General features: G+C 47.3%; 1 protein-coding gene across 3 annotated transcripts in view; it reads left to right on the forward strand.

Annotated features, from left to right (window-relative positions):
- The window catches only part of LOC140395569 (archaemetzincin-2), a 213,487-nt gene that overhangs the window by 184,894 nt on the left and 2,755 nt on the right, over positions 1–25,838 (forward strand). The window contains exons 7-8 of one of the 3 annotated variants that reach the window (XM_072483512.1): positions 6,258–6,340; positions 14,708–14,797. The exons of 1 other annotated variant lie outside the window; for it this stretch is intronic. In XM_072483512.1, the coding sequence (XP_072339613.1) occupies positions 6,258–6,305 (48 nt within the window). In that variant the 3' untranslated portion in view covers positions 6,306–6,340; positions 14,708–14,797. Of the gene's footprint in view, positions 1–6,257; positions 6,341–14,707; positions 14,798–25,838 lie in introns of those variants that run through there. One more of the 3 variants, XM_072483511.1, reaches the window with a different exon arrangement.

Consider the following 25,838-nt stretch of genomic DNA (forward strand, 5'->3'; position numbering starts at 1 on the left):
CCTGCAACATGGACAACATCAGCCCGCCGCCGCCGCTCCGCATCACCGGCAACCTCGGGGCCAACTAGAAGATTTTCAAACAGCGCTTCCAGCTCTTCCTCGAAGCCACAGACTGGGAGGGCGCCTCGGATACCAGAAAGATTGCTCTCCTCCTCTTCACTGCCGGAGACCATGCCATCTACATTTTCAATTCTCTCACCTTTGCAGATGATGAAGATAAAACAAAGTTCAAGACGGTCCTCCTCAAGTTTGACACTCACTGCAGCGTAGAGGTGAATGAAAGTTTCGAGCGCTACGTGTTCCAGCAGCATTTGCAGGGTAAGGATGAACCTTTCCAGTCCTTTCTCACGCACCTCCGCATCCTTGCGCAATCTTGCAGCTAAGGGCCCACCTCCGACTCCATGATACGCGACCAGATCGTTTTTGGCGTTCAGTCGGACCCCCTACGACAGCAGCTCCTCAAAGTAAAGCAGCTCACCCTAGCGACCGCCATTGAGACCTGTGTCTTACACGAAAACGCCACGAGTCGGTATTCCCACATCCAAGCGGCTGAAACGGCGCGGCAAGGTCCCCACGAGGCGGAACGGGTCCAAGTGCTTGAGCACCTCCAGGGCCTCAGCCTGGATGAGGGCAGCCATTTTGCGAGCTTTTTGCAGACTCCCGTGCTTGTCCGCACCAAACGAGGGGACGGCGACGTCGAAGAAAGCAATGCGCAGGCGTACACCATGCACGATTGCACCGCGCATGCGCGGTGGCACAGCGAACTTGCTGACGCTACGACGTGCGGCAACTGTGGCACCGCCCATTTAAAACGGCAATGCCCTGCCAAATCTCGACAATGCCTACGATGTGGCAGACTTGGCCACTTTGCTGCCTTCTGTCGAGCAGCTCAGCCTGCCAATTCAGCCAGCCTCGCAGGAATGTCTGTGCAATTCAACCCACGGTCACCAAGTCGGATGCAGACCTCCCACACAGCAGTGACACCGAGGACCCGAAGGCGTCTTTTTGAGTCGGTGTCATGACAAAAAACAGGCTGTCCCCGAAGCAAAGACACCAGCCGCTGTCGGTATACAGCATCAATCCAAACGATGAGTGGTGTGCCACCCTGACGGTCAACCGGTCTCAAATACGATTCCGCCTGGACACTGGTGCCTCCGCCAATCTCATTGCACGGTCTGACTTCCAAAGCCTTTGTGTCAAACCAGCCATCCTTCCATCAGCCTGCCAGCTATTGGATTATAATGGTAATGCCATTCCTGCTAGCGGCTCGTGCCAACTTGAAGTGACGCACAGGTCACGCAAAGCCATCCTTCCTTTTGAGATTGTAGGCTCCTCAAAAGACTCCCTGCTTGGCGCGCAGGCATGCAAGCTGTTGAACCTAGTTCAGAGAGTTCACTCTCTATCCTGATGACACGTCTGCCTTTCAGGACGCTGACTTCAGGGCGCAACTCGACGCCATCATCGACCAGCACCACAACGCCTCCGAAGGCATAGGCACGCTCCCATATACCTACAAGATCCTACTAAAACAGAACGCCACGCCTGTGGTGCACGCACCTCGCAGGGTCCCAGCACCCCTTAAGGACCGCCTCAAGCAGCAGCTGCAGGACCTCCAGGACCAAGGAGTGATCTCGAGAGTTACAGAACCAACCGACTGGGTCAGTTCCATGGTATGTGTAAAAAAACCTTTCCGGCAAGCTGAGAATTTGCATTGATCCCAAGGATCTGAATCGCAATATCATGAGGGAGCATTATCCAATTCCCAAGCGCGAAGAGATCACATGCGAGATGGCTTCATGCCAAGCTCTTCACCAAACTCGACGCCTCGAAAGGATTCTGGCAAATCCAGCTCTACAAATCCAGCAGGAAACTGTGTACATTCAATACCCCCTTTGGCAAATATTGCTATAACAGGATGCCGTTTGGGATCATATCTGCTTCCGAAGTGTTCCACAGGATCATGGAACAAATGATGGAAGGCATTGAAGGTGTTCGCATCTATGTTGACGACATAATCATTTGGTCCACCACCCCGCAGGAGCATGTCAGTCGCCTCCAGCGCGTGTTCAAACGCATACGTGAGCAGGGCCTACGCCTCAACATGGCCAAATGCTCTTTTGGTCAGACGGAACTCAAGTTCTTCGGGGACCACATCTCCCAGTTGGGTGTGCGGCCGAATGTGGACAAGGTGGCTGCTATCACAGCCATGAAAACGGCAGAGGACAAGAAGGCGGTCCTCCGATTTCTGGGCATGGTCAACTTTTTAGGGAAGTTCATCCCTAACCTCGCCTCTCATATCACGGCTCTCAGGAACCTGGTCAGGAAGACGACAGACTTCCAATGGCTCCCTGTCCACGAGCGCGACTGGAGAGAACTTAAAACCAAACTCACCACGGCCCCGGTCTTAGCTTTCTTTGATCCAACAAAAGAGACCAAAATTTCGACCGATGCCAGCCAATCTGGCATTGGGGCAGTGCTCCTGCAACGTGATGAGGCCTCATCATGGGCCCCCGTTGCATATGCGTCACGCACCATGACCCCCATGGAACAGCGCTACGCGCAGATAGAAAAGGAGTGCCTGGGCTTTCTGACCGGTGTGGTTAAGTTTCATGATTATGTGTACGGACTTCCTCAATTCACCGTTGAGACCGACCATCGCCCGCTGGTCAATATAATACAGAAAGACTTGAACGACATGACGCCTCGGCTCCAGCGTATTCTTCTCAAGCTCCGGCGATACAACTTGCAGCTGGTATACACCCCGGGCAAAGACCTCATCATTGCCGACGCTCTCTCCAGGGCAGTCAACACTCCGTGTGACCCAGCGGGATTCGTCTGCCAGGTTGACGCCCATGTGGCCTTCGTGGCCTCCAATCTACCTGCCACGGATGAACGCCTCGTCCAAATTCTTCGCGAGACAGCGGCTGACCCTTTGTTACAGCGTGTCATGCGCCACCTAACAGACGGGTGGCTCAAGGGCTAATGCCCTCAGTTCTATAACGTCAGAGACGATCTGGCGGTAGTAGACTGGGTTCTCCTGAAACTGGACCGCATTGTCATCCCGCATAGCATGCGCCAGCTCGTCCTGGAACAGCTACATGCGGGCCATCTACGCGTGGAAAAGTGCCTCGACGGGCCCGAGATGCAGTGTATTGGCCCTGCATCAATGACGACATAGCCAACACAGTGCTCAGCTGCCCCACTTGTCAGCTATTCCAGCTGGCCCAACCACGTGAGACCCTACAGCCCCATGAGTTGGTCACGTCCCCTTGGACCAAGTTGGGCATCGACCTGTTCCACGCGCTGGGCAGGGACTATGTCCTGATTGTGGACTACTTTTCAAATTACCCGGAGGTGATACGGTTGCACGACATCACATCATCTGCAGTCATCTGTGCCTGTAAGTACACCTTTGCTTGACATGGCATCCTACTCACTGTGATGTCGGACAATGGCCCCTGCTTCGCAAGCCAGGAATGGTCCAACTTTGCCAGGCGGTCCAACTTTGTACATGTGACATCCAGTCCCCTGTACCCCCAATCCAACGCAAAGCGGAAAAGGGTGTCCATATAGTCAAACGACTCCTCTGCAAGGCTGCCGATGCTGGGTCCGATTTCCACCTCGCCTTGCTGGCCTATCGCTCCGCCCCACTGTCCACTGGCCTGTCGCCAGCCCATCTGCTCATGGGTCGCACCCTGAGGACGATGGTGCCGTCCATTCATGTCCCAGACCTCGACCACATTCCGATCCTTCGACGGATGCAGCTGTCTCGTGCACAGCACAAGGCGGCTCATGACTCCCATGCAGCTGATCTCCCTGCTCTGGCTCCAGATGACAACGTCCGCATCCATCTTCCGGATGGTGGCTGGTCCGCAACCGCTGTGGTCCTTCGGCAGGTGCCCCCCCGCTCGTTCCTGGTTCGTCTACCGGATGGCTCCATTCTGCGCCGCAATCAACGTGCCCTTCGTCTCATTCCGCGCTCGCTACTTGATCCTCCACTGTTGCCTCGCCCTCCGGCTTACCCGAACCTGGACTATGCAGAGATTCCGGTCACTCTGCATCCTCCTCACTCTGACGCAGTCCAGCCCGCTCCTCAGCCGGCGGCTCCCGACTCACCCTTGAGGCGGTCAACCAGAATTCGACACCCACCTCAGAGACTTAATTTGTGGACTTATGGACTTTCTGATTTGTTCTGTTCTGTTCTTCCATTTAATCGTTTACATGGTTTGTATAAGACCATAAGACATAGGAGCGGAGGTAAGGCCATTCGGCCCATCGAGTCCACTCCACCATTCAATCATGGCTGATTTCAACTCCATTTACCCGCTCTCTCTCCATAGCCCTTAATTCCTCGAGAAATCAAGAATTTATCAACTTCTGTCTTAAAGACACTCAACGTCCCGGCCTCCACCGCCCTCTGTGGCAATTAATTCCACAGACCCACCACTCTCTGGCTGAAGAAATTTCTCCTCATCTCTGTTCTAAAGTGACTCCCTTTTATTCTAAGGCTGTGCCCCCGGGTCCTAGTCTCCCCTGCTAATGGAAACAACTTCCCTACGTCCACCCTATCTAAGCCATTCATTATCTTGTAAGTTTCTATTAGATCTCCCCTCAACCTCCTAAACTCCAATGAAGAAAATCCCAGGATCCTCAGACGTTCATCGTATGTTAGGCCTACCATTCCTGGGATCATCCGTGTGAATCTCCGCTGGACCCGCTCCAGTGCCAGTATGTCCTTCCTGAGGTGTGGGGCCCAAAATTGCTCACAGTATTCTAAATGGGGCCTAACTAATGCTTTATAAAGCTTCAGAAGTACATCCCTGCTTTTATATTCCAAGCCTCTTGAGATAAATGACAACATTGCATTTGCTTTCTTAATTACGGCCTCAACCTGCAAGTTTACCTTTAGAGAATCCTGGACTAGGACTCCCAAGTCCCTTTGCACTTCAGCATTATGAATTTTGTGTTATATAGTGTTCATCTCGTTATTCTTGTGACATATTGTTTTTCTGCACCAGGCACCTTCCCATGTAAATAGCTTAGTTCTCATGTACATAGTCCTGTAAATATTTCGCACGCACGTAGTCAGGGACATTCACCATACACTATTTATTGCCATGCAGGTACATTTTTTATAAAAGGGGAGATGTCATAATATACTCCAGTATATCATGGTGCAGACACACACTGATGGGCACACAGTGGGACCAATCAACACACACAACACCGCAGCCAATCACCAGTTAGAGCACACGCACTATAAAGACGGGGGCATCAGAGTTCCCGCTCATTCGAGTTGCAGCTAGCTAGGAGGACACAGCTCATAGCCTGTAACACAGACATTCACCATGTGCTGAGTGCATTAACTGGTTAGGACAAGGCAAAGGTCTTTAGTTAAAGCTCGTATCGTGTAAACCTACAGTCTGAGTATGTTAAACAGTTAATGATTCAATAAAATAGTGTTGCACTATTTCAAGTGTTGGTGACCCGAATGTGTTCCACGGACCAACACATCAGTCTCACAGTGAATTGAGAATCTTCTGCTTTACAAGATTTCTACTCCAGCCAAAACATTAATTCTTCTAAGCATCTACAGGCCAGCTACAAAACAAACTGAAATCATTACTACTTGTAATTGTAATGTTTTTTCCTTCATCTGTATCCAGCCTTTATGTGTGTGATACTGAGTTAAAATATTTGGAGCACACGTGATAATAAATAATTTTATTTATTTTTAAAATCATAACGGCTACTGGAATTACTTTAATTGAGAAAAATCACTCGAAGAGAAAGAAAAAAACTAACCTCACACAAAAATACTTTGATCACAGACAGTAAGAAAAATCTGCCTGTGACATTGATGCAGTATCAAAGATCTGAGTGCCAGCAAACACATCCATAATACAGCTGGGACAGCTGTGCGGAATGCATATCATGAATCTCATCCGTTGAAATGTAACAAATAAAACAGGCCCGAAACAGCAAAAACGACTTTTAAAATTTCTCTTGCTATGCTTATTATTCAAATTTGTTGATGCTTTCATGGCCTTTAAAGTCTAGAATCCAGGACGTGCTGCTGTCAAATATAATTTTGATCGGTAAACATCCAGTGCAAAGTATGGCAAAGAAGGAATGTACTTACAAACGAGTTTTGGTTTTGGGGTATTTGATAGCTTAATAACTGGTTTCAAAGAGGATAGAGTTGAAGCATTTTTGAGACTGGGCATCATTGTTGTCATCATTGTTTAAATCCAAAGATCATTCTCTTCAACCTCAAACGATATTGTAAGATGGAAAAGCTTTAAAGGAAGGAGGCCAACAAAAGTCACAACAGATACAAGTGAGTTTAAAAGGAAAGAGAGTCTGGAGAAAGTGAAGGTATCGTGATTTGCTTGCATCCTATAGTTGCTTGGCCTTACAGAACCTCCACCTAAAGAAAGAAAATAATTGTGTTCCCAGCCTCTCCAACTGCCCTGGTCCTCTGTTCCACGCCATCTTTTGTCTCAGCTGTCATTTCAATAAAAAACTTTTTTCCCAGATAAGGAGCAGAAGCTCAAACAACTTTTGAATTCAAACAAAACACCTTTCCTTTTGTTTTCTTCTGACCTTATTTTTCCTTCTAATCGTTGTCATTTTTGTCTTCCATTTTTTTTCCCTGCTGAAAGTTTTGTTTGTTGTTAAGTGTTCTGCAGAAGGGGTGCTTAATAAGGACGTGGTGGGGTCCACACCGAGTAAAATAAAGAAACATAGTTTTATTTACAACACAATATATATACTGCCCGGTAGATCCCTACCGAGTTCCTGTTCTGGTCAGTGCCTCACTAGCTGACCTTTTATACAGAGGTTAATAGAGATCCCTCGCCCCTAGTGGGAGAGCTCATAAACCGCAAGGACCACGGGAAAGATAACTATTCCCACCTCATTGACCCTGTGCAAACTGTTACAGGGTACACATCCAAAATATAAACAAGTCTTTTCTCTTTACAAAAACTGACAAAACAGCTGCAGATTTTCAGTTTTCAAAACAACAAACTTCAATCATATACCACCTTTTAAGGAAAAATATAGAACATCCAAGGATACTTTGGGCATGTAGTCAGACAAAGATCAATGGCAAGCTAAAGAAGATAGTAGGAGGGATGAATTGCATTTAAAGACGGCATTAAAGGAAGCACAGCAGGTGGAGAGGGTTAGGAAGGAAATTCCAGAGGTTGGGGCCAAAACAACTGGAGGTACCACTGCTAAAATTGAGGCTGAAGGAGTGGAGAATGCACAAGAAACCTCCGTTTCTTTTTCTTGTTGTTTGTACAGGATACACTTTGAGACATCAGCGCTGCAAATTTCAAAACTGTACACGGGCAGCATTATGAAAGCAATTTGAGGCCACGATGAGTTTTTTTTTTAAATCCCTTGCGTTCCAGTTAGTTTCCTCTTTCTTTCAACACTAGAGTTTCCTCTGTTTCTGCAATGCACGCAGAATTATTAAATTGCTTATTTTGCATTCTAATCTAAGCACCAAAATGTTAAAAACTGGCTGACTGTTTGGTGTGTGCGGAGTGAAAGGTCCTGGAATGGATTTCAAATACTGACGGAAGTAGAAGCGTTTATGCCGCCCCTGAATATCTGAAATGCATTCTCCAGTGCTAGTATCACAAGCTTTGCTGAGCAGAAAACTTACAAAGATAAAGTTTAAAAATTAGAAAAAGAAAAAAAAAGTGCAAATGAAGACGATTAACATAATTAACCGAAAACTGCATTCCATTGCAAATAATCCATCCACATATTGTCAAAAATGCTAATAAATCAAAAGTGCTGATCTTTTAACATCATTCGTTGATAAAGTAATGAAGAGACTTGATGAGTGTAATGTATAAAATGACCACATAATACACTTATCAGCAATATGGTAGCCCATGGGATTGGAGAAGGGTTCGGTGATTATTCGGCCTGGGGAGCTGTTGAGGGCTACACCCGTGAAAAGAATTGTGTTTTTAAAAAATATATTTTTATTCTTCATTTTCACATTCTCTTCAGAATTTACACCCCGCCAACAAGCAGTAATCGGTAACAAATACAAAGTCAATCCCCTTATTAACAACAACGATCCCATCCTCCCACCACCCCAAACAACGCCCCACCTGACAATATAAGCATCAAATAAAACAAACCCTCCCACGGTGGGAAAAACAAAGGGAAAAAAAAGGAATCAGGAATCGCCTATGGTCACCATTGACCTATAGAGTCCACCCCCCTCCCTAACATTCAATGCCATCCAATCCCCGAAAGAGTACCGTAAATGACACCCATGAATTGTAACCCCCCCCCCCTCCCTGACTCCTCCCCTCCACTTCCTCTTATAAAACTCCTCCCCCCAACCTCTGTTCCTTCCCCCCCAACTTTCCACCCCGGCTAGACTCATCGGAACCTGTTCTGCCAGGCTCCAATGGCCGCAGCCACTCCCCCCACCTCACTCCCGTTAAGCCGGCCAGCGTGGAGGCCCCCGCCCAGTCTCTTTCCCCCTTGCCCGGTCCCAGGAAAACCAAGAAATCCCCTTTAGCACACAAACCCCGCATACACAGCCAATCCCCCAAAGAAACATCATTGCAAGTGAAAGTCCCATCTCTTCCCTTGCCCAAATATATACAACGTTGGCTGATTTAGCACATACACCAGGATGCAGTGACAAAATACAGTTACGTGAGGCTACATCGGTACATGACCATTTCTCAATTCAGCCACAGTCCTTCTGCCTTCGCGAACTCCTCCGCTGCTTCCGCCGTCCCAAAATAAAAGTCCTTGGATTTGTAGGTCACCTTCAACTGAGCTGGGTATACTATGCCGCACTGCACCTTTCTGATGTACAGTGCCTTCTTCACCCGGCTGAAGGCAGCCCGCCTCCTCGCCAGCTCCACCATAAAGTCCTGATATATGCGTATACCAGCTCCAGCCCACTGCACCACCCACTTCTGCTTTGCCAAGCACAGGTCCTTCACACTGTACCTACGAAAACACAGAGTCACTACTCTTGGCGGCTCACTCTCCTTTGGTACGGGCCTCCACGACCGATGAGCCCAATCCAGTTCATATCGTGAGGGATCATCCCCCTCCCTCAATAGCTTCGCCAACATCGTGGCAAAATACTCAGTCGGCCTTGGGGCTTCCTCTCCTTCGGGCAGACCCACAATCCTCAGATTCTGTCGCCTGGATCTGTTTTCCAAGTCGTCCATTTTGGCTTGCAGACCCTTGTTCATCTCTATCACCTTACGCATCTCCTTCCCCATCGAGGTAAGTTGATCACTGTGCTGCAATAATGTCTCTTCCACTTCCTTCAGCGCCTCACCTTGCTCCCGCACCTCCGCCACTGCACTCAATACCACCACCCTCACCGGGGCAATCGCCTCCTCCACCAGTACTTTCAATACCGCCCCCATCTTCTTCCTCATCGCCTCCATGTGTTTTGTGAACAGCCTTTCGAGTTCCACGGCCATCACCTTAGTAATTTCTTCAGCCGTGGGCAATGCGGCCTCCCCTGGTGCCCCGGCCTCCACTTTTCTTGCCGTCCCCGCGGTGACCTTTCCACTCCCCGACGGACTTTCAGCCGCTTTTTTCACGGATGTTTTTTTTACTTATTTTCGACATTTCCCTTCACTGTGCCTTCTCCCTGCTTTTGCCGCCTCCGTTGCCCCTGGGACCGGGCGTTAAACCCCGAAAATGCCGTTCCCGAACGGGAGCCCTCCAATGTGCGGCTGCCTCCTGCCTGCCGTCACCGGAAGTCGAAAGGAATTCTGTTAAGAGCGACTGTTACTATTTGTTATAGGATTACCTTTCGGGTATTTTCTGCACTTGCAGAAAAATAACAGCACTTGCTAACATGCTAAGGAACATGATCTACGTTTACCCAAATCTTCTCTAAGCAATTGATATTATTATGCCTTAATTAAAACCTGTGAAGTTTAAAAAAATAAATTTTTAAGAAGTTATAAACTTTAGGAAGCTACCATTTTTACTATTATAGATGAGGAACATATTGTATATTAGCAATCAATCCTTTGTTAAAAATATTTTAATTTTATTTCAAAATAATTTTTGTCCCAATTCTTTTGAGTCTATTGCACAGAAGCGATTGTAAATTAGCTCAGTATATGCTCTTACCCATATATACTGAAAATTAAAGAAACTCATTCAATGATAAGAATCAAACAGATGAGTGAAATTAGGCATCATCTCCGTTGTTGCATTGCAGAGCAATCACTAATCGAAGATCTAAGTATCATTATTGAATTTCATCACCAACAATGCCTGCTTGAATATGTATGTTGATCCAAAGAGCACAAGTATCATCCGGGCATGAACCTTGATCTTTGAAAAATTCTGTTCATTGAGAGAGGCAGAAAAGCCAGGAAGTGACAAATATTGATATTTGGATGCATGTTTGTACTCCTAAAATGTTGCTATGCTTGCAAAGTAAACACACTGCTTTTCTATCCATATTAGCATTTATCACCTACCTTTTCTATGACATGCGTGTTACCGAATTTAGATTAGGATTCAAAAGTGATCTAAATATCACAGTTCATGTAGAGAAAAAACTGTACTCCCAACATCACAGTCTTCTCCACAACTGGTACAGCCTTTTAGTGACAAAGCAGTGTTTACACGTCTACATACTTGGATTTCATTTTTGTCCAGTGTTGTTTGCGTTTTTAAAAAAATATTGGATTCTGTTTTTTTTTAGATTTGTTCTCATACTAGTAGTTTTTTTTTGTGTTTGTTTCAGAATTTAACATAACTTTAATACAACATAGAACATGTCGCAATAACCAATCACTGCAGTTGATCTATGTTGCCCACTCCCACTCCTGCATCCTTGCGTAGGTTCAATTCTGACAACATATTTTTGTGATTGCTGCAATTAAAGTGGAGTAGAAAATATCTGGAATTCACAAGCTAAGAGTTTTTCATTTTCTTCAAAATAGTTGACTAATGTGGAAGAAACTTACGTAAAGAGCAGGACTAAAAAATGAACTTTATAGACAGTAAATTGCTTCTAATTGGTATTTTTTATTTAAAACTTTTTTACAGCTGCTAATTAGCAACCAGTTCATTTTAAATATTTAATTTGTATGATGTACTGCGGAATCTTACAGTAGTTGAATGACATAAGTGGTGCAATTCTCCCACAAATGACTGCAGAATCCCGCCAGGGGTCAATGGACTTTTCCATTGTCTGCGTCTAACCCGTGGCGATCTTGCAGCGGGCGGGGCAGAAGAATCCAGTCTTAAGTGACATTTTGGATGAGTTTGGTAGGGTGTTTCCCACCGATTTTTTTGGATGCGATCCAGACCTGGATTCACCCACAGTTAGTCATTCTTTCGGGGAATGGGGAGCTCCTCACAGTCTCACCCACATTTAGAAATTTTTTTCAGTGGCGGGTAAGCTGAACTTGCCGGAAAGACCGGCTCCTCAGCATTTTGAAATGGTGCACTGATCTCTAACTGAGCTTGAGGGTCCCCCATAGCCCCAACCACAGACAATGCCAGGTCCTCTCCCCTCAGACATGGGCAACCTCCACCTCCCTCCCAAGTGCATATGCCCTGCCCTGCCTTAGGGTCATTGAGGCCTTTTCAGGCCCCCCCCCCTTTCAGGACCCTCCTCCCTCCCTCCCAAACTTGTATGAAGCCCCTTCATAACCCCCCTTCACCCTCCTTTCATGGGTATGCCCCTCTTAGGCCCAGACCCTGGCACTGCCAGCCTGGCACCTAGGCAGTTCCCCTGACACCATGGTTGGCAATGGCAGGGTGCTCAGGTTCAGGGGGAAAGCCAGGACACTGCCCTGTCTTGTCCCTGATAACCCGTTGAACTCCAGTGGTCTCTGAGACCCCAGACCCGCCATCATGCCTAGTCTCTGCATGTGGAGGCCAATACTTGTTAAAAAATAAAGCTAGAGTACCCAATTAATTTTTTTCCAATTAAGGGGCAATTTAGTGTGGCCAATCCACCTAGCCTGCACATCTTTTGGTTGTGGGGCAAAATCCACGCAAACACAGGAAGAATGTGCAAACTCCACACGGGTACTAATTGATGCCTAGTTAAGGGCAGTGAGGGCGTGATCCAGATCACGTCAGGCACTGCGGGTAGCGTGACTCGTGCACAGTTTGTCGCCTGTTGCAAAGCCCAATTTGGGCCTCTCCTGTGATGCTCCCAGTTCAATGAGATCGGCACCAGGCACAATGGGGTGGCAAAATTGCACCCAATCATTGCTGAGTATTTACTAGTCTTTAAGAGGCTACAAAATCTGACTCTACAACACTGCTGGTTTTAGTGCCAGGGAAGCCCAGAATTGCTGAGGATGATGGGTGAGTGTGCTTCCACAATGACCTCGGCTGATTCCCATGCTACGAAAGGCACTAGCACAGGTGTGCCACGTTCATGTCGGAATTATGCAGAGTGGACTGATTGTGAGGTCAGTTAGCGCCTAATCCAGATTTGAGATTTGACTTGTCATTTTGCACTTTGCAGGTCTTGTTAATGTCCTCTGTTAAATACAGGCAGCTGATCTAATTGATTCAGCAACTTTGCTGTGACTCCAGCTACAGCATTAACATTGCACTTCCAGATTTCCCGATCAATCGCTGCGTGCCGGCGTCCTGCCTGTAGGCAATAGACATGTAGGCTTGTAACTCAACAAAATTCGCGCCATGTAAATTCTGGGCAGTGACTATCTACCTACCTACCTTGACATTCAATGGCATTATTATTGTTCAGGCCTCTGTTAAGAATGGTGCTGATGTTAAATACGAGTGTATCCCACAACCCAGAAGGGTAATCTGGAATACTGCATCTTAGTGGTGTATATTTTTAATTTGATATAATTTGGTAATATGCAAACCAGTGAGGAGCAGTTCAGTCTTGCTGTAATCAATTAATAAAGAATATTTATTAACATGGGGATGGAAATGTTTTATGTACCATGTTTATGTTGCTGTTATTGTTATTATTAAAAACTACAAACATTTAACTACAATAAGCTATACACACAGTGTCTTATGAAGTTAATCCCAGTTCCCAGCTATCTACATTACTGGCCTCTGAGAAATGCACATTTCACAAACAACATCCAATATTGTATGAGCTAAATTCAGAATATGGTTACCACCCACAAGTTACCTTTCAGTTTGGGAAAACCTTTCTTCAGATCTGTGTATAGATTCTTCTCTTTTTTTAAATAAATTTAGAGTACCCAATTCTTTTTTTTCCAATTAAGGGGCAATTTATTATGGCCAATCCATCTAGCCGGCACATCTTTTGGGTTGTGGGGGCGAAACCCACGCAAACACGGGGAGAATGTGCAAACTCCACACGGACAGTGACCTAGAGTCGGGATCGAACCTGGGACCTCGGCGCCGTGAAGCAACAGGGCTAACCCACTGCGCCACCGTGCTGCCCAATTCTTCTCTTTTAAAAAAAATAAATTTAGAGTACCCAATTCTTTTTTTTCCAATTAAGGGGAAATTTAGCGTGGCCAATCCACCGCGCTTGCACATCTTTTGGTTGTGGGGGCGAAACCCACGCAGACACGGGGAGAATTTACAAACTCCACACGGACAGTGACCCGGGGCCGGGATCAAACCTGGGTCCTCAGTGCCATGAGCCAGCAGTGCTAACCACTATGCCTCCATGCTGACCCTTAGTTTCTTCTCTCTTTGAGAGTTTTTTAAAACAGCAGCTTTAAGCACCAACATTCTCGGGAAAACCTGCTTTTTTAGCTGGGCATGGCTATGGTGTCAGCTACTTACCAGCTGTATTTCTTTCCCTCTTCTGCTATACTCAGTTACCTGGCTATGAATATATTGTTTTTTCCATTTGATGTTATTCTATCTGAATAACACCTTGGACCATGCTTTTAGCACATAGGTGCAAACTATCCAGATCACTCTGCACCCTGCGAGTCGGGTGATTTGTACTCCGCCTTGTGCCCGGTGCGAGCATATAGGTGCAAATTATAATCTTATCTCATCACTTTGAACTCCCCTCTTCTACAGTTCGAACACCAATCTCCATACACCGTTGTTCAACCCCCAGTCACTAAGATAAACACTTGTTTCCTTGCTGCTACGTTATTTTACATAACAAAAACACCCCTTCAGATATCTGCACTCCTATCCGTTCCCCTTTAATACAAATCTTTAATTTATCCCAATTTTATTTTTAACCTTGATTTAACTCAATTCTTGAATCTTCCTTTTACTCCAGTATCGTGACACCTCTATCATCAAACATTCTAGGCTCACCAGTGACCAGAACTTAACTGGACCAGCCACACAAACACTGTGGTTCCAAGAGCCGGTCAGAGGTTGAATGGTTACATGGATAGAGAAGGACTGAAGAATAGCAAAAAGAGCGAATGACTAGATTTAAATAATGGGATGTAAAAAAGTCTGCATTTGGGCCTCTTGTTTTACACATGCTTAATTGATTTGAACATGACCACACGGAATAGATTTTGGGAACAGGGAGATCCAGGATGGACATTCCACAGGTCTTAAAATGCTGATTTGCAGGTGAAAAAAAAAAGATAAATAAAATTTTTTAAATGGAGGAATTAAAAACACACCCAAGAAATTGTAATTAATCTGTGTAAAATATTAGTTAGGCTTGAGTAGAATTGGAGCCAAGGAACGTATTTTCCAAACTATTTTTCCCCAGGACCCACTTTTGGCAACTGGCCGAATTTTGGGATCTACGCCGGCCGAACCTTGGGACCCAGGCCATGTTCGCTTACCTTTAATGTGACAGGTGAGCCTGCTTGATCCTCAATCTCACTCCAATCAGGTTTCCTGTTTTGTAGCCTGCCAATCCAATTTTGTTTCATTTGCTGCCTACAACTCCAGGCTGCTTGCCGCCGATCTCTTCCAGTATCTATTGTTGCCATTGAGCAAACTACTGCCAACTCACCTTAAAGTTTTTTTGTTGTCTTGCATTTATTCCACACTTGCTTTTGATTGCGATTTTCAATTGTAAACATAATGATATGGAACATGTTGGGGCTTGTCCAGAGAGAGAGGTACAGCTAGCAGAAAGCATTTGGAACCTGTCGCAATAGTTTCCATAACAGCTGGGAAGCTCATCATCCATCTGGCACTGCTCACATTTCATAGAAGCATAGAACTTTACAGTGCAGAAGGAGGCCATTCGGCCCATCGAGTCTGCACCGGGCCTTGGAAAGAGCACCCTACTTAAGCCCAGGCTTTCATCCTATCCCAGTAATCTGACCTAATCTTTTGGATGCTAAGGGGCAATTTATCATGGCCAATCCACCTAACCTGCACATCTTTAGACTGTGAGAGGAAACCGGAGCACCAGGAAGAAACCCAGGCAGACACTGGGAGAAAGTGCAAACTCCACACAGACAATCACCTGAAGCCGGAATTGAACCTGTGACCCTGGAGCTGTGAGGCAGCAGTGCTAACCACTGTGCCACCGTGCCACCCCAGGAATGATTTACCTGTGACCAAGGATATCCTGATTTGTTCTGCAACTTCACGTAATACTTTCATTCTTAATTCTGGCGGGTTTATAAATAGGCCTTAACACAAGATAATACCAGCAGTCGGGGCGGAATCGTTGGGATTGCGATCGAAAACAAGCTGGATGAGCTGAACGCTCGACTTACCTCTCAGAGAGGTGAGAACCACAACATCATCCTTCCTCCCCTCCATCAGCTCTGGTTTCTCCGACACCCCAAATATCGCCACCAAAGTATCCGGCTCAACCTCCCCCCCCCCCCCCCACTATCCTTGCTAAGGCCGCAAACACTCCGGCCCAGAATCTCTGCAACTCTTTGCAGGCCCAGAACACGTGCACATGATTCTGTGTCCCCACCCACACCTCTCACACTCATCTGCCACCCCCTGGAAGAACCCAGTTATTCTTGCCTTAGTCGTATGTACCCTGAGCACGACCTTGCGCACGAGGGGATCACATTTACCCTTCGTAGTGCCTCACTCCATACTCCCCAATTTATCTCCCTCTCGGGTCCCCTTCCCATTTTTCCTTAATCTTCACCACCCACTCACCTCCCTATTCTCCCAGCTACCTGTATATGTCTCGCTCTCCCCCCCCCCCCTTCCACATATATCATAGAATTTACGGTGCAGAAGGAGGCCATTCGGCCCATCGAGTCTGCACTGGCTCTTGGAAAGAGCACCCTACCCAAGGTCAACACCTCCACCCTATCCCCATAACCCAGTAACCCCACCCAATACTAAGGGCAATTTTGGACACTAAGGGCAATTTATCATGGCCAATCCACCTAACCTGCACATCTTTGGACTGTGGGAGGAAACCGGAGCACCCGGAGGAAACCCACGCGCACACGGGGAGGATGTGCAGACTCCGCACAGACAGTGACCCAAGCCGGAATCAAACCTGGGACCCTGGAGCTGTGAAGCAATTGTGCTATCCACAATGCTACCGTGCTGCCGGAAGCAACCGTCGTTTTGGCAGGGTGTACCTGGGGAACTCCTTCCAAACCTTCCGCATGAAGTCCCTTACCTGCAGGTGCCTAAACTCACTTCCTCTCGGGAGCTCTACCCTCTCCCTCAATTCATCCATACTGGCAAACCCTTCAGGTACAAATCCCTCACCTTGACCAGCACCACTTCTCTCTACCTCCTATATATATATATAATATATATATCATCCATCCTCCCCGGCTCAAACGCATGATACTCACACAACGGCGTTAACACCGACATCCCCATAATCCTAAAGTGCCTACTCAACTGGTTCCAGACCTTCACCGTGGACTGCACCACCAGGCTCCCTGAGTACCTGCTCGGTGCCATTGGCAACGCTGCCATCATCAAGCTGGACTCCTTACAAGATTCCTCCTCCATCCTAAGCCATTCTACCCCCTCCTTCCCACCATCGCTTCACCTTCTCCACGTTCGCCGCCCAATAGTTACGAAGCAGGTTCGGCAACCCTCCCTGCTGCCTCTGCCTCTGTAACAGGGTCCTCCTAATCCTTGGCACCTTCCCCGCCCATACAAAGTCTGAAATGATTGTGTCCAGTTTCAGAAAGAAGGCCTTCGATATAAACATCGCTAGTGTCTGGAAAATGACCAGGAACTTCGTCAGAATGTTCATCTTCACCACTTGGATCCTCCTGCCAAAGTCAATTGCAACGTGTCACACCTCTTGAGATCCTCTCTGGCCTCCTCCACCAGCTTCGTTAAATTCTATTTGTGTAGCATCGCCCATTCCCTCGCTATCTGAATCCCCAGGTATCTGAACCTGTCTCTAGCCACCTTAAATGGCATCCTCCCTAAATTGGCTCGCCGTCCCAACTCATTCACCAGGAACATTTTGCTTTTCCCTACACTCAACCTATACCCCGAGAACGCCCCAAACCTCCCCAGCAGGCCCATGGTCCTCTCCATGCTCTCCAGCGGGTCCAAAACATACAACAGTAGGTCGTCAGCATATAGTGACAGCTGATGCTCCCTCCGTCCCTTCATAATCCCTTCCCACTCTGCCGACCCCCAAGAGCCATTTCCAGAGGCTCTATAGCCAATACAAACAGGAACAGCGACAGCAGGCACCCTTGAATCACAGGTCACCTCCCCCAAGAGCAAACAAAAAAGGGGAAAAGCGCACACAGCCCCAGGCAACAGCAGGAGGGGGGGGGTTATTGGGTCAGCCATCCCCGCATAAACCTTTCACCCCTGCTACACTTTGTCAACCCAACAGTAAATTAAAAAAAACAAGAGAAATCCCCATCCAGATCAGCGGAAAAGAAAAAAAAACACTCCCTACCCCCACTCTACCTGTAGTCCCAATCATTTCAAAGTGCCAGCACCTCAGTTTCCCAGAATTGTTCAGTTCAGTTCTCCCCCGGTTTATGCTCCTTGATGAAGTCACCGGCCACTTCTGGGGTCTCAAAATAGTATTCCCGGCCTTCATACGGCACCCATAATTTTGCCGACTAGAGCACTCCAAACCTGATCTGCCACCGATATAGTACTGCCTTGGCCTTGTTGAACCCTGCCCACCGTTCTGCCAGCTCGGCTCCAATGTCCTGATATATTTGGATCTTGTTCCCCTCCCATTCACAGTTACAATTTTCTCTGGCCCATTGCAAGATCTTCTCTTTCTCCACAAACTTATGGAGTCTCATGATCACTGCCTGAGGCGACATCTCTGCTCGAGACTTCTGCCTCCGAGACCTCTGTGCTCTGTCCACTTCAGGGCCCTTATCTAGCTCCCCTTCCGCCACCAGCCCTGCCAGCATCATCGACAGGTACCTCGTGGCACACACCTTTCACTTCTTCAGGCAGGCCCACTATCCGCAGGTTCTGCCTTCTCGAACAGTTTTCCTGCACCTTCACCTTTGCTCTCAATGTCTTGCAACGGTCTCCTAAGAGCTCCACCTCCGCCTCCAGTTCCACCACCCAATCGCTGTGATCCGACATCGCCCTCTCAATCTCTCGGATCTGTGACGCCTGCGCCTCCAAACATTCTCCACCTTCTCCATCGAGCCCTTCATGGCTACCACAGCCCCTCCAATGGCCTTCGAGCGATCCTCCTGCATCTCCTTCCTCTGCTAGCGAAACTCATCCTTGATGAAGGCCACCAACTGCTCCATCTGCACCGCAATTCGCATACCGCCACAACCGGTCCACAGCAGACGCCATCTCCCTGGCCCTACACTCATCCCTGGTGCATCTTGTAGCCATCTATGATGGCCACCTGCAAAGGACCATGGGAATTATGGCCAACCCAGGACTCAGACGGATACACAGCCTATGTGTATCTAAAACACAGGTAACCAGACCTGACCGAAATCCCCGCCCGTTTACATTTCAATGGCCCATTTTCCCAGGACAGTCGAACTCCAATCAAGCAACCGATACAGCCACAGACTGATCGGTACCTTTCCCCTTACTCAGAAAGCACAACTGCCAAGGTCAGTGACCGCTAAGGATCCCCCAGCTACCAAGGCACCCGCCCATTTATTGGCCGAAATCGAAGAGAGTGGTCAGAGTCCTGTTGAACTATTGGATCCAAAGTTAAGGACCGCCCCAAAGAGCACAACATCCCAGAGGGATAAAAGAGAGCACAGCCATGTGTTCTGTCTCTTTTGGATCCAGCCTGTGCCACCCAATTGCAGCAGGAGCAGCCAGATAAGTTAACGATCGCTACCTGATGGATGAGCCCAGCAGAGACGGAGCCACTTTCTTCAAACCAGCCAAGTGAAATCCAGATAAATGCCTTTATCCATTTGCAAAGTGCCGGTCGCCCTGAACTTAAGTATAGGTTATTGTAGCTGATGGGTGTAGTTTAACGTGTAGTAGATATTGTGTTTGCATGTTGAGATAACTCTTGTGTATGTAAATAAACCATCTTTTGAACTAACTAACTGGTTGTGTGGTCATTTGATCAATATAAGGGAACGGCTTGTGGTTCACCGAGATAAATAAATAGAGCAACAATCTCAACATCAAGGACTCCTACGTTAGGCTCCTATTCATCGAGTACAGCTCCACGTTCAACACTATAATCCCAGCCAAGCTCATAACCACACTCCAAAACCTAGGACTTGACTCCTAACTCTGCAACTATATCCTCGACTTTCTGACCCATAGACCACAATCAGTAAGGATAAACAACAACACCTCCTCCACACGATAGTCCTCAATACTGGGGCCCTGCAAGGCTGCGTACTTAGCACCTATTATATTCCCTATACACACACGACTGTATGGCAAAATTGGCTCCAATTCCATCTACAAGTTTACTGATGACATAACCATAGTGGGCCGGTTCTCAAACGACAATGAGTCAGAGTACAGGAGGGACATAGAGAACCTAGTGAATGGTGTAACGACAGTAATCTCTCCCTCACCGTCAACAAAACTAAGGAGCTGGTCATTGACTTCAGGAAGTCAAGTATCATGCCCTGTCCGTATCAATGGTGCCGAGGTGGAGATGATTGACAGCTTCAAATTCCTTGGTGTACATATCACCAACAATCTGTCCTGGTCCATCCACATTGACGCAAGGAGCAAGAAAGCACAACAGTACCTATACTTCCTCAGGAAACAGCAGCTAGATAGATTGGTAGAGTGAGGGTTGAGGGGGTAAGGTGGTGATGGATCCAGAGACCTTCTATAGGAGGTTTTACGAGTTGGAGCCCCCAAGAAGGGGAAAAGGGGATGAGGCATTTCCCAAGGTGGAGGAGGGGCAGGTGCAGGGCCTGCAGGCCCCGATTGGGCTGTGGGAGCTGATGGATGGCATTCGGACGGGGAAGGCCCCGGGTCCGTACAGATTTCAAGTGGGGTTTTATAAGACTTTTTGGGCGGAGCTTGGGCCACTGGTGAGGCCGTATAATGAGGTGATGGAGAGGGGGAAACTCCCCCCTACTTTGTCGCAGGCTTCTTATCTCCCTGATTCTTAAAAATGCTAAGGACCTGGAGCAGTGCGGGTCATACCGCCCAGTATTGTTATTGAATGTTGGTGCCAAATTATTGGCAAACGTGCTTGCATCGCGGATTGAGGACTGTGTGTCGGGGTTGATTTGAGAGGATCAGCCAAGTTTTGTGAAAGGAAGGCAGTTGTCGGCAAATGTCCAAAGGTTACTCAATATGATTATGATGCCCTCGGGGAGGGGCAAGGGGTAGAGATAGTGGTGGCAATGGACGCTTTTGATTGGTCGGAGTGGACGTATTTGTTTGAGGTGTTGCGAAGGTTCCCTTATGGGCAGGAGTTTGTGGATTGGGTCCGGTGGCGAGTGTGCGGACGAACCAAATGAGTTTGGGATACTTTGGGTTACACTGGGACGAGACAGGGATGTCCGCTCTCCCTGCTGCTTTTCGGCATGGCAAGAGAGCCACTGGCAATGGCGCTTAGGGCAGATTGGAGAGGGATTGAGCGGTGGGAGGGGGCGGGGTCGAGCATAGGGTTTCAATGTATGCAGATCATCTGGTATTACATGTTTAAGATCCGTTGGGCTGCATTGGTGGGGATTATGGGGATTTTGGCCGGTTTTAGGGGTATAAATTGAATATGGGAAGGAACAAGGTGAGATCAATGCTAGGGGGAACAGAAAAGGGAAGTGAGTTAGGGGAGCGGCCATTTAGGATGGTGGGAACGAGCTTTGGATACCTCAGTAACCAGTTGGAGCGGAGCTGGGCCCAGCTGCATAGGTTGAATTTGGCTCAATTTGTGGAGGGGATGAAGGTGGATTTTAGGAGGTGGGATGTTTTGCAGTTGTTGCTGACTGGGCGGGTGCAGACAGTTAAAATGACGGTGCTGCCTAGGTTTCTGTTCATTTTTCAGAACCTCCACATCATTGTCCCTCAGTCATTTTTCGGAAAAATGATTGATCTCGGGGTTTGTGTGTGTGGGGAGGACCCCGTGGGTGCGATGAGCTTTTCTGGAGCCGGGGCCGGTGTTGCTGAATCTGATAAATTATTATTGGGCTGCGAACATTGCGATGGTGAGGAAATGGGCAGTGGAAGAGAGGTCGGTTTGCGGATGGTTGGAAGCGGCATCGTTTAGAGGGACGTGCCTGAGGACTTTGTTATTGGCACCTCTGCCATTCTCGCTGGCCAGGTATTCCATTAGTCCAGTGGTGGTGCCAGCTCGGGGGGCATCGTAGGCAGCATTTTGGGATTGGAGGGCATGTTGTTATGGACGCCTATTTGCGATAATCATAGGTTTGTGCCAGCGAGCCTGGATGCGAGGTTCTGGAGGTGGCGGCAAGCGGGGATTGAGCACTTCAGGGACTTGTTTTTGGGGGGAAAATTTGAAGGGCTGGAGAAGTTGGAGATTATGAGTTGCGTATGGGGAATAGGTTTACGTACATGCAGGTTTGGGATTTTGTGAGGAGGGAGTTGCCGTCTTTCCCAGGGTTGCGGCCTCTGGTGTTGCAAGATAAGCTTCTGTTGGAGGACAAATTGGGGGAAGGGGAAGATTTCGGATATTTACAAGGAACTGATGGAGTGGGAGGGCATTTGGGTGGAGGATGTTAAACGCAAGTGGGAGGAGCAGTTGGGAGAGGAGCTGGGGGCTGGGATGTGGGCTGAGGCTTTGAGAAGGGTGAATGCATCCTGGTTGTGTGTGAGGTTAAGCCTCATCCAGTTTAAAGTGGTGCATAGGGCCTACATGACGGTGGCGAGGATGAGCAGGTTTTTTGAGGGGGTGGAGGATAGGTGTGGGCGGTGCGCGAAGGGGTCCGTGAATTACGTTCACATGTTTTGGCTGTGTCCAAGGCTGAGGGGGTTCTGGTAGGGGTTCTTGGATGTTATGTCCGAGGTTCTGGGGTTGAGGGTCACCGAGTCCGGAGGTGGCAATATTTGGGGTATCGGAAGACCCGGAAGTATGGCGGGGGTGGGGAGAGGTCAATGTGTAGGCCTTTGCCTCCCTGATAGCCCGGAGACAGATTTTGTTATGTTGGAGGGACACGGAGCTGTCGAAGGCAGGAGTGTGGGTGAGCGACCTGGCTGAATTCCTGTGGTTGGAGAAGATCAAGTTCACTCTGCGGGGATTGGTAGAAGGGTCCACTCGGAGGTGGAAACCGTTCATCGATTTCTTCAAGGAGGATTGTGGGGTCAAGCGATTGGGGGGGGGTTAAAAAAAGGGGAAGGCGGGATGTGGTTGTAGGTCGGTGTCAGAAGGGTTGGGGGTATTGGGTGGGTTGATGTGATGACCTTTTGTGGCTCTTTGGTTGTTCTTTTGATATTTTGTATATTTATATCTTGTTGAAAAGCCTTGAATAAAAATATGTTTTTTAAAAACAGAATAAACCATGGGACATTTCTGGTGGTTACTTGGGAACAGTCTAATCTGCTCCATTCCACAAACATCCATGTCACTGCGAATAACCAACCTCCAGCCTTCGACTAGCTTTTTATTGGAATTTCTGATTCCAATATTCCGATTGTCCTGAAATCAATAATATGTTTTTTTTCCTGTACAGTAATAAAAGTTCCGTCAGTTACTAACTGTGGTCAATTTCTCCAATCATTCAGAATAAATCTTTCAGAGTCAGCTGTTCACACTTAATTCTCCTTTGGTTCCGTTCCCCAAAGTTCTTCTCAAGACTCATAAAGCTGGAGACTGTGTTTTCTGTGTTGTTCCATTTCCATCTTACCCGCTGCCAAATGGCAACATTTTACAAAACATTGTGCACTCTTCCGCCTTACCTAATGCCCAGGGATGTGGAATGGCTATGCATTGTAATACCCCAGCATTGTCTTGGGGGAAATGCACATCGTGCTTTCAGGAGAAAAGTGCATTCTGTTTTAAAAGGGCGTGAAAGCCGGAATTGCTTTGTTAATTGCCAGGCAAATGCTGACGGAAGTAGTGCTTGCTCGAACAGAAATGAAGCAGAAAGCGTAAGATATCCTGATATTAAGGACAGGATGCAAAACCCATCTGTTGCAAGGCTGTTTCAGTTCATGGCGGGAACACCGCAACCCTTCTGACACCCGCCTGCGACCCACCCGTGGGTTGCGACCAGTACTTTGAAAAGCCCTGTACTAGAACATTACTGTCATAATATGCACCCATGCACATCATGAGGTAAAAGCAGGCAGTGACAGACACCCAGGTGAGCCAATCAACATACAGAACAGAACACGACCAATCACCAGACAGAACACCAGAGGGGGGCTTCCAACTATAAAACACACAAGGCATCAGCACTCTCCCTCTTTCCACTGGTGACAACTGTAGTGGCAGTCCAGGTGTACAAATCATTCAACACCTTCTACACGTGGATCAGAGCTAGCCTGGTCTAGATAGTTAATGTTAGTTTACTTAGAGTAGTAGAGAGTCTGCCCACAGGCAGCTGTGTGCTTCGTTACTGATGTTCAATAAATCTTATTGAACCAACGCCTACATTTGGTGTATGCTTGATCATTTAACTGCATCGTGTTGCAGTCTGTGTTACCCCAGGGTGAATAACACGACATGATACCAGGACTGGCTACTGCTTCTAAGTAATTTACCTTCGAAAATTCACTGACGACCAGCAACTGCCTTCCAGCGGCATGGAAAAGATCCAGGCAGCTCCGGATCTCCGGGAACCTTGGCGCCAACTGGCGGGTCTTCAAGCAGAAATTCAGTCTATACCTTGAGGCCTTGAAAGTGCATCCGATGCCCGAAAAATCGCGCTGCTACTGTCGACTGCGGGGGACCAGGCCATCCAAATCTTCAATTCGCTCACTTTTGCCGACGGTGAGGACAAGACCAAGTTCTAGACCATCTTAGCCAAATTCGACGGTCACTGTGAGGTCGAGACGAACGAAAGCTTTGAGCGTTATGTCATCCAGCAGCGCCTTCAGGGTAAGGATGAGCCTTTCCCGTCTTTTCTCACTCATCTTCGCATTCTAGCGCAATCCTGCAACTACGGTGACACCGCAGACTCCCTCATCAGGGATCAGATCGTGTTTGGCGTCCACTCCGACGCCCTGCGGGAGCAGCTCCTAAAAATAAAAAATATGACCCTGCCAGTGGCCATCGAGACGTGCAAAGTCCACGAACAGGCGAAAAGTCGCTATTCCCGCCTGTTGTTGAAAACTCACCACTATTCTTCGAAGTCCCCCTATACCAAAAAGGACCGACATTCTAAATGGTGAACAGGGATTCTCACTCCCTGACTCCGATGCAGGCTTCTGTGGGTGCTATTCAGGTCAAACTATGTTTTCAAGTTATCCCCCGGTATAACCCATACCTTCACCGAAGATTTCATCTTCTTACCACTTAGCAGCATCGATCCTGGGTCCCGCATTGCTAAATAAGTAAAGTAGACTATGGAATAACCACTATTTCAGGTTAAATTAAGTTATTTTATTATTATATTTTTTCTTTTAAAAGCTGCAATTACTTTCTTTACAGAAATGAAAAAGATCTTGCTTCTGGATCCTTCTGGTTGGTTGAAAGGACCTTCTTGACAATCAATCTTTTAAAAATCTGGTCTTCTTTCGATGTATTCGCTGATGAGCTTGGTTGCTGTGTCCTGTCTTTCCCATGTACCGAGCTGTGAGAGCTGGCTCTGCTGGTTACCTCTGAGCTGACTCTGCCTACTCTTTAAATTCTAGTCTTCCTTAGATGTATTAGCTATTTTAGCTCGGCTGCTTTGCCCTGTCCCTTTCCCATGGCCGAGCTGACTGTAATCTGACTCTGAGCTGCTTGTTCCTTCTCTGCTTCTCCGCCTCTCTCCCTCTGAGTTCTGGTTCTGCTCTGGTCTCTAGGTTTATATTCTCTTTCTAACAGTTATTACGTTTTTATGACTTTATTGTAAAGTAACTCTTATTTTCTTTGATTGTAAAAAGTATCTTTGATCTAAACATTTTAATACAACATAGATCTGATTACATTGTGTCCTTTGTGATGTTCAAAGTTCCTTTGTGATATTCAAAAATGCTTTGGTTTTAAGAGGTGTGACTTTTGGTTTGGTTCCTGTCATTTCTATAGTTTTATTTTCCAATTGTGTCCTCAGCTCATAATTTTGACTTTGATTTTGGCTTTGAATTATGTTTCTCGTAGACTGATAGTCTCCAGTTTTCTTTAATTTACCTGGTATTAGCAAAATTTCACACCTAGAATTGTCACCAAATTCAACTGAACCTCATCCTTTCTTTCCCAGCTGCTTACTAAGATAGTTACTTTCAATGAAGGTGTGAGCCATTGTTTTTGGCTTCATTCAAAATCCTGTTTGTCTTGTTTTCTCAGCCTGCCTGACCAAGGATATCTGCATTTTACAATCCTGCTCTTTGCAGCTGCTGTTAACCCTTTGTGGGATAATTCCCTGTATCCTCTCATGTTTCTC

Source organism: Scyliorhinus torazame, chromosome 18, assembly GCF_047496885.1.
Source record: "Scyliorhinus torazame isolate Kashiwa2021f chromosome 18, sScyTor2.1, whole genome shotgun sequence".
Lineage (NCBI taxonomy): Eukaryota > Metazoa > Chordata > Chondrichthyes > Carcharhiniformes > Scyliorhinidae > Scyliorhinus > Scyliorhinus torazame.